Here is a 15,625-nt window from a genome sequence, read left to right as displayed (position 1 = left end):
CATTTCCAACTATAATTCAACTATTTTGATCACTCGCATACGAAAGTGGTATGCGTGACAGCACCTCAAAAATGGACCCTAAATGGCATAAACAGTGTAGAAAATTGCCTTTCATAATTAAAATCTTACATATAAATATTTATTTCCTGCATAAATATCCTCAATACCTTATCTCTCTAATCCAAAACTACACTCCTGCAAGACCTCTACGCTCATCCACTTCCAATTTTCTTGTGACCCCCAAAATTACCAAAACGTGGGGGGAAAGATCATTTGCATACTCTAGTCCTAAATTATGGAATGGCCTTCCTGAAGACATCAAAAAATGTTTATCCTCTGATTCTTTCAAAACTCATCTCAAAACATTTCTTTTCAAGTCTTGATCTTTTTTCCTGTTTACACGCGCCTTGAGCACTCCACAGAGTGGATTTGGCGCGATATAAGTTACATTATTATTATTATTATTATTAAAAAATTTGTTGGCTTTTGATTGGTTGAGAGCTCGTCACATGAGAGCTCGTCACATATTTTGAATCTTTTTAGATAAAAATGGAAAAAATTTTGTTCTAAATTTTGTATTTTTCATTTTGTATTTTTTAAATAAATTGTTGATGCAGGATATAAAACAAATATACCATGCCTTCTATTCGAGGTACTGATTAAAACTATGGGCCTCGGTGACTCCAAAAGTACCATTTGCTTCGGGGCCGCGCCCCTCAGCAAATAGTACTTTTGGAGTCACCTCTTGCGCAGAGTTTTAACCAGAACCTTTCAAGACAGTATATATTTGTATAATATCAGAATACATACAGGACTTTTACTTTCATGGGCCCCTTAATCCCCACTTTCACCAAGCTAATAGTGTCATGTTAATTTTCACACTGAGGCGTAATAGATACACAGAAGTAACAGTGTTGCTCCTTTAATTTGAAGTAGCTCTACTGCTACCTTGGAGTACCTGTGCAGGTACTTCAATCAGAGTAGCTGTGTAGGAACTCCGAGGTAACAGAGGAGCCACTTTAAAGGAGCAGCACTAAAATTTCTGTGCAGGTACCATGCAGTGCCGGCCATAGTAAAATTGGTAATTCAAAGTCTTGGCGTAGAGACTAGAAAAATCAAGGGAAAAATATCTCTTTGAAGGAACTAATTTTAGAGAGACATGGGTAGTATACACGCAAATAAATGTCGGCGCTTGCATGGCCGAAAAGTGACCCTAAACGTTGAACTTGAAGTTGAAAAAAAGCCTTACCTAAACGTTGAAACTTAACGTGCAAAAAGCATCCTTTTAGTCCGGCAGCCAAATCCAGATTATTGGCCTAACCTTGTTTTATGGTCTATAGTTTTTTTTTCAATGGATTTTGATTGCTTAGACCTTCTATTTCAAGAATCCGATTGCTGACACTCTGTCAGCCTTGAGCAATTTAAGATATATGACGTCATACAAAATGGCCGCCAAAGTACATGATTTTCCTTTAAAAATGAATAATAAATATATAATAAGGATTTTTTCTTCAATTTTTGGCAGCCAAATGTCTGTATCTCTCTAGGACCATCACTAAAAATATGTTTCGTGGTGTTGCATGGCCAGAGATGACCAGCTTATTTGCATATTTTGAAATAGAGCCCTCTATAAACATATTAATTTGAATAAAATATGTGTGCCAGCCAAATGCCAATTTCTTAAATCTATGTCACGTTGAAATCATATTAAATGCTTTTTTGGGGAAACGATTGCAGTTGTGCTGCATTAATCTTTTATCGTGTTTGGTACAAATTTAGATAGGGTAGGTGTGGGGAATGGAAGACCCTTCAGCACATTTGCATAATTTACATAAACATGAACAATGTTATACATACAGACATTTTTGTATTCTCTTTAGTATTTTTTCTCTTTATTTGGTAACGAAATTGTGGTGATGATGTAACTGATTAATAAGATAACAATGATTAATGACGTCATCACCAAAGGTCTCTCATTACCTACATGTGTAGGTAATAAGGGACAGTTACAAATCAAGACATTTTAAATACAATTTGAATGAAAATGGGATTGTTATAGTTAGTTCAAACACTTTTTGAATGATATACATGCAGCCAATGAACTTACTGTAATTTTGAAACGATTTTAAAACAATGGGGCCCAAAATATTTCTGTAGTTTTTTGTTTACCGTAATAAAGGTGCTCTCAAATATGTTAAAATACTTTCAGAATAATGTTCTGGCAATATGACTTTTACATTTATCAAACTCACAGCATAGAAACAACTTCTTAAAATTAAATGCATTCAAATTAGAACGGTGACACGTACCACCAAATATCTTTCATGATAGTGCCTTTCAACATGAAATGAACAACTGGGGAGAAGTAGGCCCCCATCCTGGACCTGGTGTCCCCCATTACCTACACACATTTCTGATCAGACACCATTCATAATGTTAATTGCAACACCCATTCACAACACACAGTGGCCATAAACTTTCTGTGATGGTTGGCACATTTCATAAACTTCCTTTTAAAACTATTTTTTTAAGGGCCACCCCTAAATATCTGCATACACCACAACATTCAGTGAAAATTGTGTTTTTATATCAGAGCAAAATTTTACGATCAAAATTGCTTATCTTGGTCAATTTTGCCAATTTTCTCGTAGAGAGAACGCACTGTAGTCTTCGAAATGAATTGGATATATGCAGTAGTGTTATTGAAGGCCACATATGTCGTTATATCAATATTGGATCCAACACGGACAGACAGTGATGGGTTCAAGCTTGGTGGTCTCCAATTCCCTACACCTACCCTACATATGTCAAGAAAAAAATGGCTATGAAATAATTTATTTTTCAACAAATCGGTGAGAAGTGGTTTTACTGCACACATTATTATTCAATTAATAGGCTTTATTTAGACCAGCATTGCTCCAACGTCAGTGAATGTGGATAAAGCAGTTGACATCTATATTAGACAGATGCATGATTTTCAAAAGAAATTACCTGGTGGATTCTAAGTCACAATTTCCAAGAATGTTCAAACCGTGGCAGCCATGAAGAAGTCATTGTTGGGGTACGAAAGTCTATGAAAAGTTGATCTACTCCAGAGTAATAGGACTGCAGACAAGTTCAAGAGAGGTCAATGTCAAGGACATTTTGTCATAAGAGCTTTCACCAGTCCCAACAGCACTTTTTGATGATTCTGGAAACGAGCACTCCCATGTCAAAGACGGACTTATAGAATTTGACAAAAGTTGAGATGTCAGCCAGGCATGAGACACTGGAACAACCTTGTACAGTCATTGATGGTTGTGCTCTGCTGTGGATGAAAATCTGATGATGTTTGCTTGGTGTTTGACAGATCCGAGAGTATTTAGAGGTCATAACGGGTCGAGAGTCTTCCAACTGAGTCCCGCGTCACTGCTGCCCTCCAAGAAACTATCTCTTACTGTTCGTCGTCGTCGTCGTTGTCATATAGATCATGGCTCACCCTTGTGACCCGTTCGATGAGACCTTTTGATCGGCATCTATCTCCTGCAATCCGGTAGAGTGTCTTTAGTATTTAGAGGGTGGCTAGTGATTTCCCTAAGGTCGTCAGTCCATCTGAGCTTGAGTCTTCCTTTGTTACGTGTTTCTTCAAAGGTACCTTGAATGATAATTTGTCAAGGTTGTCTCCTGATCTTTTAGAAGATCAGCTGCTAACGTGACCAAACTATTGTAGCTTGTACTTGTCAATCCTGGTAGCAAGTGGCGGTTGATCTCCGATGATGGACATTAATTGTGTACATTGGTGTTGTAATCTCTTCATGATATCCCAAGTAGCTTCCTCCAATACCACATTTCAAAGGCAGATTGCCGAGCTTCCACCCTCCTTGACAATCATTGACCCACGAACATTATATAAACTTGTCCACTTGATCAACTTCTTCTCCATCAACCACCATGCTCTGTTGCTTTTAGTTAATTTCTACCAATCATGATCTTGGTCTTTTTCACATTGAGGTAGGGTCCAAATTATTCACTTGCATCCTTCACTCTTTTTTAAGGAGTTCTAGTAGTTCTTCTGATGTTCTTGTTATAAGTGTTGTCAGTGGCATACTGAGCAAAAACACTTAGAGGGGCAGAAAAACAATCTGCATCACCACCACTCATACATGTTACATGCAGGCCCCGCGGAACTTTTTTTTTAAAGCGGGGTGGGGGGGGGGGATTGAAGTATTTACGATCAGGAAGAGAGGAGCGCAAATTGGCGTGGTGTTCAAGGGGCACAGCCCCCGGAAGCTCAAGGTTTCAGGCATCTATTAACTGTAAGATGAACATATTTTGATACCTCATTTCACCTCGGGTCACTTTCTTTCTTTCTTTCTAGTTCTCTTTAACATACTTTATACAAAAAGTGAGAGGGGCTCGAGTCCCCTGAGCCCCGCTGTTCTGCGGACCCTGACATGTAGGCTTTTAAATAAGCATATTTTTTGCTTGACTGTGGATTTACTAAAAAGTGAGAAAAACCCAGGAAAATCATGTCATTTCAGCAACATTTGTAAATCACTGGTATCGAATATAAAAAAAAAAACAGTTTGAATTTTGTTTGGGGGTTCAACTGTCCCCAACCCCCCCCCCCCATACCCTTCCCAATTAATACGCCAGAGAGTGTTGTATTGTCGGCGTATCTTAGGTTGGTGATCGTTCGTCCACCAACAGAAACTTGACCATAAAATGCCTTTCTCATGATGAATTCAGCATAGATGTTGAAAATTTATGGTGATAGGTTGCAGCCTTGACGGACAACTTGACCAATAGTGAACCTTTCGGTGTCGCCATTCTCTGCTCTTACTGTTGCTTCTTGGTATTGGTAGAGCGACTGGATGAGTTGAATTATATGTGCTGGAAAGCCCATCTAGCTCATAATCTTCCATAGGCGTTTATGTTGTACGCAGTCAAAAGCTTTGGAAAGATAAAGCTAGGGAGAGAAGTTGTTGAAACATGTCTCTAGTGTTGCTAACTTCACTATCTTTTCATGACAACAAACTACAGTTGATCGACATCATAATTATATGCGCGAGTCTGCAGGATGGTTGGGTGCTCAGAAATACGCAAAAGCACAAGCAGGCCTTTACCGTCAAGATGAGGTTCTTGTTGAAGTGATTCCAGGCAGTGATGTCATGCCAAGGAAAGGTCTGTCCACAACATAGTTATGATGAAGCAGGCAACATCAAAGAACAGCAAGCGATTGGAATTGATGCTAATGAGAAGATGTATGTTAGGGTCCTAGTGGATGACACAGACGTCTACGTACTACTTTTGCATCATTATCTACATGACGGACTTATAAAACGCCAATTACCATGGAGACGCCCCTTCACAAATCGAACTGTTATTGATGTTCCTGTCAATGTAGACAAGTTAGGAGATATCATTCCATCAATGTTGGCAGGACATGCGTTGACGGGATGCGACACTCTTGGGGCATACTTTGGCATTGGATAGGGTACAATGCTGAAAGTGATGAAGCAGAAGATTCGACTCCCTTAGGACTGAGTTGGCAATGTTGATGCAGCATGGTCATATGTCATCACTCAACCTACTCAATACTTTGCTTCATGTTATGGACAGTCAACAACAAACTGAATGTCAGAGGCTCGTATCAACGTGTGGCTATCAAGGGTCCGAAGACTAGGAGCTCCAAATACCCCCAAACCTTGCCTCACTACCTCAAACTACTGAAGCGTTTGTAGAAAACGTTAAGAGAACTCATTTGCAAACATGCGTGTGGAAGCACGCATTACAGTCACGACCTTACTTTGCAGAATTAAGTGTTAAATGACACCCTCTTCCACATGGAATATTTTAGGGTTCCCAACACTTTAGAGAGCTTTTAAACAAATTTCAAGATTTTGAAGCAAAATAAACGGATATAGTCCTGTTTCGTAGTGGTAGTTCGTAATTTCAGGTTAATTTAAAAGAATCTAGTACCTTAGAATACAAATCTAGTTTCTTAACGCTGTCATTGAAAATGGGCATTTATCACCATATGCCACCTCATATCTATGGGACAGAGAGCATAAAATTCAACCGTGTTTTGTTCGAGTATCAAATTACAAAATAAAAATAAATGTGCAGCACAATCTTTACTCACTGTATTCAGTGCATCTGACTCATGACATATGATAATCTCATGTTAGAAATTGGTATTTGGCCATCATTTTGACCTATGCAAGTTAATGTGTCTATAGAGGGCGCCATTCCGAATTATGCAAATTTGCATATCATTTGTGATCATACAGCATTGCAATTTTTATTTAGTGATGATTCTAGAAAAAAATCAAGATATTTGACTGCCATTTAATGTAGTAAAATGCTGTTAAAACTTTTTATATCATTAATTTTGGTTAAAAAGGGGATTTTGGCGGCCATTTTGTATGACGTCACATATCTCAAATTGCTCAATGCTGACAGAGTGTCAGCAATCGAATTCTTCAAATTGATGGTCTAAGGAACTATAATCCGAAGAAAAAAAAACTATAGACCCTAAAACAAGGTATATCGAGATGGCTGCCGGACTATTTTTTCTAAAAACTTCGACAACGCCACAAGGCCAAAAATCTACCCTTTTTCTATGTTTTTTATGACGAGCATGCCTACCACTTTGGTATGCGAGTGACCCCCCCCCCCCCCCCCCCCCCGGGGTAAATTTTTCTTAAACCAAATATTTTATTCATTTCGCCTCAAGCTTACACTCCTACTGTCCTCTGTATCCTCTGCAAGTTTAGTCACACTCTGCCACAGCGTTGTTGAGGATGCCTGACCTCTGCGATTGTCTTCTTTGAACAAGACATCAATTTCGTCCATGTTGTACCGACAAATTGCAGTAGAAGATGACCCAGCACTGCAGGGATTACCAGATATTAAAGGAAAATAGGGATATGTGAATGTTCATTACATGTATGTAGTACAGTGAACATGAGAAGCGGTGTATACTGCAAGGTTTTTTAATCATCGAAATGATACAAAATTGATTTACGCTAGCTAAATGTCCTATGCACTGCATACATAAATGGGCAAATGGGACTACACATGCATCGAGAGTGACAGTTTGGTCCAAACTTTTTCAGCCATTTCTTGTTAAATTTCAAATATAAGAGCTTTTGAATGGTAATCCTTTACAGGGGACATTTCTCCTGTGATATTCTTCCAAACTAACGTATACAAGAGTGAGAAAGCTCACAAATTATCTTTCAATATTACCAGAACTCAACCTTCTCTTTATAAGCCAAACATGCCCATCTCCTTACCTGGGGGTAGTGAACAATCCATAGATGATATTTTCATCACTAGGAGATGGGACCACATCCTCTGAAAAAAGACCAAAACAAAAAACAACAATGAAACAAACATCATTTAATTACTTATTTATTTATTTAATCATTCATTTGTTTATTTATTGAAACATACACATATCCATCTATAGAGTATTTTTTTTAAATATGATCAGCAAAGCTGTTTTTCATCATGGTCCTGATTAAGGACACACAGCAAATTATAAAAATAATTCAAACAGAACAATACAGAAATTCATAGAGAAACATTACAATGCAACAACAACAAATCACAATATCATACTGAAGATATAACGGATATTAGATAAACCAAAAACATACAAAAACATACAAATCAGTCATCCATAACTTGGGACAAACCAGCAGATGAAGAAGAGAAAAAAGAGGAAGAAGAAGAAGGTCTGGAGAAGTATCAAAGAAATATCAATGGTGACAAGGGGAATTTCTCGCACCTGAAAAGAGGCACTCACCAGAGATGAAAAGGGCACGTATGAGAATGGAAAAGGGGCACTTATTGTTAAGGAAAAAAGGGACCTGTCTGATTTTGATGGTGGCAATTATTAGGGATGAAAAAGGGGCATTTATGAGAAGGAAAAGGGGCCTGTATCAAAATAACAGCAGCACTCGTCAAAAAGAAAAGGAGCACTTGCATAGCAAGGGGGCAATTTTTACCCAGGAAAAGGGGCACTTGTCGAATTAAAACGTGTACCTATCAGATTTGAATAGCAGCAATTTTCAGAGGTTCAAGGGGGCATTCATCAGATTATAAAAGGGGCATTAATCAGAGGTGAAAAGGGAAATTCATGAGAGAGTGAAGGGGATCTTATGAAAGAAGTGGGGGAGGGGGTGGACTTATCAAAAGTAAAAGGGCACTTATTAGAAGGGGAAGGAGCAGTTTTTACAAATGGAAACGGGGCACTTGTCCTATGTAAAAAAAAAAGGGGCACTTTGGGGTGTGGGGCCACAGCGCCCCCCCCCCACCCAGACTGAATGGAATGTAAACACATGCAAAGGAATACGAACATATAAACTTCAAATGCGGTATAAGTTACCGGTACCTAAACATATGACAAAGACAAGTTTTAATATGGCAATATTTCACCTCTATCTATCATCTATCTACCGAAGGTAATAACTTAATCTGATTTCATTGAAACTTCATTACCGGTATCTAGAATCCTGCTGAATATACATAAAAATGTTTGCAATCATTTTGCTCTTACGATGGAAATGAGCGATTACCCAGCATCTGATATGAACACAGAAAATGCAAAAAATGAAGGAAAAATGATAATAGCCTTGTTGAAGGCCTGAGTAGTAACACAATGCATTTCGTGTGACTCATGATGATGAAGATCATCATGATGATGATGAAGACAATGCTGGTGCTGATGCTGATGATAATGAAGATGATGAAGATGATGACATGTACATGTTTATGTTACATACATGTACAGGATATACGTTGGAGAAAAGTCTACTGGGTCATCCCACTCTTTTTTTACATTAGTCATCAGTGGGAAGAGATTTATTAAACATACTTACGGATTTCATTGAAGATGAAGGGGAAATCAGCACCAACAGAACACATCAAGCGTGTTTTAAGAAATGTAGTGAATTCATCACGTAAGGGATTTGTTACTCCTCCGGGATCATTCTATGGAAAAAAGAAGAGGAGAGCATTATCATAGCTGCCAACATCTGAAATTTTCAATTAGTAATGAGAGTGACATGGCAATTACTTGCATGCCTGGCAATTACTCGCATGACTTGTAATTACTCTCATCCACGCAAAGTGCAAAGCACTTGGGCAGGGGTCCAGGACCTGCTGCCTCTCAAACTTGCAAACCATCAAGTCAAAGTAGATCTAAGCATCACCTGGAATGAAAAATCATAACAAAATACGAAAACAACAGCAATATGATATTTAATATTCAAAATGTGTTTAGTAGAGGGGAAAGCAAGTTTCACAATCACAGCAGGCATAGGCATGTGCTGCTAAACACAGCCTGCTTCATCCCCAAAATTAAGACGTGATCATATCTCAGTCACTTTAAAATTAAGACACATCATGAAACAAATAACTGTTTAAGTCAAATGATACCTTGCTTGAAAAATATTCCTATACAATATATCCAAGAGCTGCCACAGGATTAAAGAAGAAGAAGAAGAATAATCCTGCACAACTTTTATAACGCAACATCCCCCGAGTTAGAATTTCCTGCAACTTATAACAGTACCCAAACATAGACAAAAATAACCATCTGATATGGGTAATACTTTAATAAAACTATCTATCACAATATGAAATAAAAAATGAGAGTAACCAGGCTTTTTGAAGATATGTGCTTTATTCAAATACAACAATAAAAAAAAACATTTCCTACAATTTTACGTGGGTGCATGCATTTTTAAGTTTACTGTCCTCGCATTGCTGTTTGGATGGTAAATGTTGAAGTCTGCCCCCTTAAGGGGCATATACCCTATTTGAACAACTCAAAGGGATAGTTGAGTTTTGTTGCAGAGGGTGCTACACAAAATATTTTTTGTGAGATAATGAAAAACTGAGTTTCAAATTTGAAAGAACATACAATTTAAATGACAAAATCATCTTTGTTTGATCAAAATTGGTTCAGAGATGGCTGAAATATCCATATATATATATATATAACCATTTCTAATACTTGTGGAGCACCACAAATATTCAATGATTTTGAACCAGCCGTTGAAAAACCATATAGCCAGACCTGCCAACCTCTGGAGTTCAAAAACTGTATTCTTTAATCCCAAAAGTTGTATTTTACTGACAAAAGTTGTATTCTTAAAAATACACATGGATTGTTATGCGAATCAATACCTCTTACAGTTCCTACCTACAGGAAGAAATTTTTGTATGGATCATTGGTTGAATATGCATGATTTCGTCATAACTGGTGTGTTCGATGAACCAATGAACATACCCAAATCGCCGATGTGAGATGCCTGTAGGAATACTTAACAAAACAGAATGAGCATTTTGCCATTGAAAATGCCACAGACACACACAAAATATTAATTATAAAAAAATATCATTAAAAAAAAAAAAAAAAAAACAAAAGGAAAATCGTACTGTCGTATTTGCTTCTAAAAATCGTACTAAATACGACAAAATCGTACTGGTTGGCAGGTCTGTATAGCGCCCTATACTTTTTATTCCAGCCAAGGCTTTTCATGTTAGTTACAATATGCACAACCAGCCGGCCCGTGTATTGATAGCATATGGGAGCGTCATGGCTAGAGCCACAAACCATTTAATCCACAGTCTGGTGACTTATTCAGATATACCAAGGTAAACCACTGAGGGGTTTTTACGATGATGTTAAACGTAATAAGCTTCACATTTCTGTATCTTATAAGATAGAACTAAGTGAATGCATGTAGGAGCTTTCTTGCACACCATTGCCTTTCATTTACATGTAATAAAAGCTGTGGCAGTTTACCCAAGCATATCTGAACAAGCCTTTATCCACTGGATCAATACAGGGCATCACTTACCTTGCAAACTCTAGCAACCCGGGAGTATATGATCTGTCCAATGGTCTCATATTCTATGGCTGTTTCTCGGTAGAAGAAATAGATGAATTCCCCGCGTTCTATTGATCCTACAAAGTTTGTTGGTGCTATGAAGGAAAAATTGTGATTTAATACTTTAGAAAAAACAAAAGTATTCTTTAAAAAAAGTGAATTTGCATGTAAGGTACATGTACATGTACATGTACTATTAGAGTATCCATGCAAAGGCAAAGATCAGTAAATAATGTACTATCACAGCGATCGGTCAAGAAGTGGTAGTTATAACCAAAATACAAGAGCATTTTAGGACGATTTCACTGAATGGAATTTACTCTATTTCCTAAAATTGGAAATTTTAAAAAGAACGAAAAAAAGAGAGACAACTTATATCAGAATTTGATAATTTCTGTGGTGCCGTTGCTAAGGGTATGCAACAGCAGCAAGTGTGTGTGTGTCAGCTGGGGGGGGGGGGGTGGGGGGATGGCAGCAATCTTTATTTCTATTTTTAGCCTGTAGGGCTATATTGTGGATTTGTAACATTACACATATCAGGATAATCCCCCTCCTTGTTTCTCGCTAGATGAATTTGGTTATCAAATAATTTCACTTTCAAATGCCATTTCAATATCATGGTCCAATGGAAATTTGCATTGAGACATAACACTACCTAAACATTATTCATACTCAAATTGTGCAATTATGCAATTATGTATAGAAAGAGTCAAATGTGTTTTCAACATGACCAAGGGATATACAGAGGGGCTTACAGTAATACACAACAAGTTGATGTACCGACAGAAGAGGGACCAAAGAAAATCAGAAAACTTTTGGTACAGCAATTCATTAAAAGGGGTTCTTCTTCTTCTTCTTCTTCTTCTTCTTCTTCTTCTTCTTCTTCTTCTCCTTCTCCTTCTCCTTCTCCTTCTCCTTCTCCTTCTCCTTCTCCTTCTCCTTCTCCTTCTCCTTCTTCTTCTTCTTCTTCTTCTTCTTCTTTACATGTCGACAGACTTGTTAGTCCATATAAAGACACGGAAACGAAGCACGTGGTCATTGATATTGATATTATAATAATAATATTGGATACTTTTTGATAACTACACAAATAATTTACCATTCAAGATGATAAAGGCGATCCAATATTACCCTGGCTCTAGCCAGGCTACAGATTTTGGTGCTCACAGCAATCAAGAAATTCCTTCCTCCCGGTACCCATTTAACAGCTTGGCAGAAGAAACGAGTGGCACACTGGAGGTCGAACCCACGACCTTTACCCCATCAGTCAACTGTTTATACAACTCCACTACGACATTTCTACTTTTAAATAGGATACAAAACATTTTTTTCCCTTCTGAAAACTTACCCTTTAAAATGTTTTCTTGGTTAACATCCGTTTCCGGCTCAGCTGAGGAGACATCACCTACAAAGTTAACTTTAGCTAGAACTTTCTCAACATTGCTAGAGTCTAATCCTCCAAGGAAGTAGTAGTCTGGAGAACCATCTAGAGAAAAAAAAGTTTGAAGAAATATGGTTTTATGCAGAGCTGCCAACCTTGTGCAACCAAAAAAAGGAACCATGATTGCAAAAAAAAAGGAATTTCAAGCAATAAAAAAGGAATTTCAAGCAACAAAAAAAGGAATTAATTAAAATGAAACTTACAACCACGCGCGACACACTTCAAATGCAGAAATGTCCATTCCTCATGCCATTATTTCCATATTAGGACCTATAGTTGATTTACAAGTAGGTATAGTTCTTTGTTGTTGTTTTTTGGTATTATCAGCGTTTCATTCTTTTTGAGAATATTTACGCCTTTCACTTTTTTTTGTTAACTATTGAAGTATAGTGATCAACATTTTAGGGCATTTGATTGATGCGCAAAAAAAGAATATATATATATTTTTTAAACAATTATTTCGAGAAAAAACCTACTACCGTTATTCATTGGGAGAAAAAAACAGAATAATTCCAGGAAAAACGTAATGGTTGTTGGCAGCTCTGTTTTATGTCAAATGTAATCTGTTGATTTTTATATACCATAAATGTTGAATGGAATTGGCTTGAATTGAATACATATTAAATATATTGATAATAATATATCTTGTTTAACCAGGGTAGCCTCATCAATATCAATATTTTACTGCCTGAGGGCCCTGAAATCATATTATTAAAACTGGCTTTAACCAAGAAAATGATGCAATCATGAAAAGGCACTCAAGGATTTGAGGAATTTCTTCCTACCAGCTACCGGTATCCGGGCTGGAGAGTGTCAAATTTAGATGAATGTCTTGCCAAAGGACATTAGTGCTAGCTGCAAAAGGACTCGAACTGCAAAATTTGAGGTCAAGTTCTGTGACATACATGTCGAGTATTCACTAGACCACAACACCTCTACATGTACATTAGAATAAGGAGGGCCAAAGTACGTTGAAATATATTTGTTGTTCCTAACACATTTCATAATAATTTTAGCCTTTACTGTACTGGGCTATTACGAGCTCCTCCAAACCGCTGCCAATCTCAACCATGGCATGACTGATCACCACACAATTTACATTGCACAGCGCTTGTGTTTAACTTTAGGCTTACTGCAATCTCAGGTGTCTAGAAGTGGCGAAAGTCAAATCTGGGTTTCAATTTTAAACGGCGAGTATTCACCATGTTTTATGGCAATGTGCCACATATGGTCATAGGTTCATATAATACATGTAATTGCGGTCAGTCACTTTTGAATAAAACCTAGTACTGAAGGCATTACATGTACGTCAACCTTTAATGTTAAACAAGGGAACCAATCTTGGCGGTCTAGCTTGACTACACAATTTGATATGATCATGATGAAAAATTGAGGTTGGGACATTATTTATAGGCAGGTTGGCCGATTAGCAGGCATCTAAAAATGAAATCCTCTGAATATAATCAGCATTTTGAAGTGAATATTGACGAAGAATCATCAGAAGAATTATTTACAATTATTTGTACCAAGATTGATAACTTTAATGAATAAAATTGATTTATTAATTCTCATATTAAAGATAAAGTTGAATTCTGGTCATGCGATTGCATTGTGAAAGAAACATTGTGAAAGATACATTGTGAAATCAATCAGAAAAGGTTGATCATCTAGCATATAAGTATTGGTGTGTGTACTGCAAGGTAAAAAGGTAAGCTTGCAACGAACGTGTCACGTTCACGTTTTGCGCTGTTTCGTAAAATAGGTGACTCAAATTTAGGAAGTGTAGGGCCTACAATTCGTTGTTTTCCACGATGGTAAAACACGTCTACCAAAACGTGACGTGAGTGTTTAATCAATATTATTTAAATTGCAAGCGCTTGTTACTAAGACAAGTCATGACGTCACCGTAATATGTATGATTTGTGTACAGTATGTACGTACGTACAGTATACATATCGCCTGCGCCTAGCTAGGTAGCTAGCTGACAACGCATGGCGACGATATCGACGAGGACGAGTCCGGCACATCGAACTGTGGCGATCGAGGCTAGCCAGCACTCAGCGAACCGCAGATTATCGATGATACAAAGTGAGAATGTATAAGTACAACTTTTCAGCTGTTGTGATTTCAGCTAGTATAGACTCTGTAATGACATGCAATACTATCTAAGCCAAGTAAGAATGTGTACATGTACTTTCAAAATTGTATTACAAATTCAAAAAACTTAACCTCAGGTTAAGTGTTGATGATGATGCCACAACATAGTCGAAGTTTGTTGACCTGAAATGACCTTTGACCTTGACTTTGTGACTTGAATTTTTTCCCACATGATTGGGAATACTTGATTAACCTTTAGTCCAAGTTTCATTGAATATACTTATCTTTTCAAAATGACATTAAAAATGCAAAACAGTTTCAGATGTTGATGGCAACGCCGCCGTCACCGAAAAAGTGGCGGCTTTGTCTCGCCTTTTGCTACGCAAACGAGACAAAAACTGTGCTTATTGTTCAAAATACATACGCGTATTAAGCGCCTCTCGCAAGTGAAACAGAAACAAAAGTGTTTTTTTACAGGTAATAATTAATTGATGCATTTACAAGTATTTCATTAATGTGATAATGTGGCAGGGGCGGCAATTTCTGTTCATGACCGGGGGGAGACGACATGCAAGGAAAATGTATTCCGTTGGTATCGCCAGTGGCGTAATGTGCAAAAACTTTGGGGGCAGAAAAAAATTATCTGCATGACCACCACTCTTACGTGTTACATGCAGGCCCAGCGGAACGTTTTTCAAAGTGGGGGGGGGGGGGGGGGGGGGTAAAGTATTAACGATCAGATAGAGTGTAGCATAAATTGGCGTGGGGTCTAGGGGCAAAGTTCAGTGGGGGTCAAGAGCAGAGCTCAGAGGTTTTTAGGCATTAAATTAAGGTCAGATGAGCATATTTTGATACCTCATTTGTGACACTGGCAGGCCACTATTCTTTCTTTCTTTCTATTTCTCTTTTTTCAAAAAAAAGGGGGGGGGGGGTAGGGGGAGCTCGAGCCCCCCCCCCCCCTCCCCACCCCGAGTCCCGCCGTTCCGTGGGCCCTGACATGTAGGCTTCTAAACAACCATATTTTTTTCCCCTGACTGTAAATTTGGGAATATTTCATTGTTTAACAAACGCCAAAAAAAGTATAATTTACAGAAGAGTGAGAAAAAATCAAGGAACATCATGTCATTTCAGCAATATTTGTAAATCACTAGTATCAAATTAGAAATAAGCCATGTTTGAATTTTATTTGGGGGAAGGC

The 15,625-nt window shown here is 37.8% G+C and overlaps 1 protein-coding gene across 4 annotated transcripts in view; it reads right to left on the bottom strand.

Annotated features, from left to right (window-relative positions):
* LOC100892024 (semaphorin-2A) overlaps positions 1–15,625 on the bottom strand; it is a 67,618-nt gene that overhangs the window by 23,243 nt on the left and 28,750 nt on the right. For all 4 annotated transcript variants that reach the window (XM_030976496.1, XM_030976495.1, XM_030976497.1 and 1 more), the window contains exons 7-11: positions 12,238–12,375; positions 10,860–10,984; positions 8,871–8,982; positions 7,281–7,341; positions 6,724–6,874 (exon numbers count right to left, since the gene is read on the bottom strand). In XM_030976496.1, coding sequence (XP_030832356.1) covers positions 6,724–6,874; positions 7,281–7,341; positions 8,871–8,982; positions 10,860–10,984; positions 12,238–12,375 — 587 coding nt within the window. The remainder of the gene's footprint in view (positions 1–6,723; positions 6,875–7,280; positions 7,342–8,870; positions 8,983–10,859; positions 10,985–12,237; positions 12,376–15,625) is intronic.

Source organism: Strongylocentrotus purpuratus, unplaced genomic scaffold (assembly GCF_000002235.5).
Source record: "Strongylocentrotus purpuratus isolate Spur 01 unplaced genomic scaffold, Spur_5.0 spur5_scaffold_9, whole genome shotgun sequence".
Lineage (NCBI taxonomy): Eukaryota > Metazoa > Echinodermata > Echinoidea > Camarodonta > Strongylocentrotidae > Strongylocentrotus > Strongylocentrotus purpuratus.
This window is presented reverse-complemented; position numbering and strand designations above follow the sequence as displayed.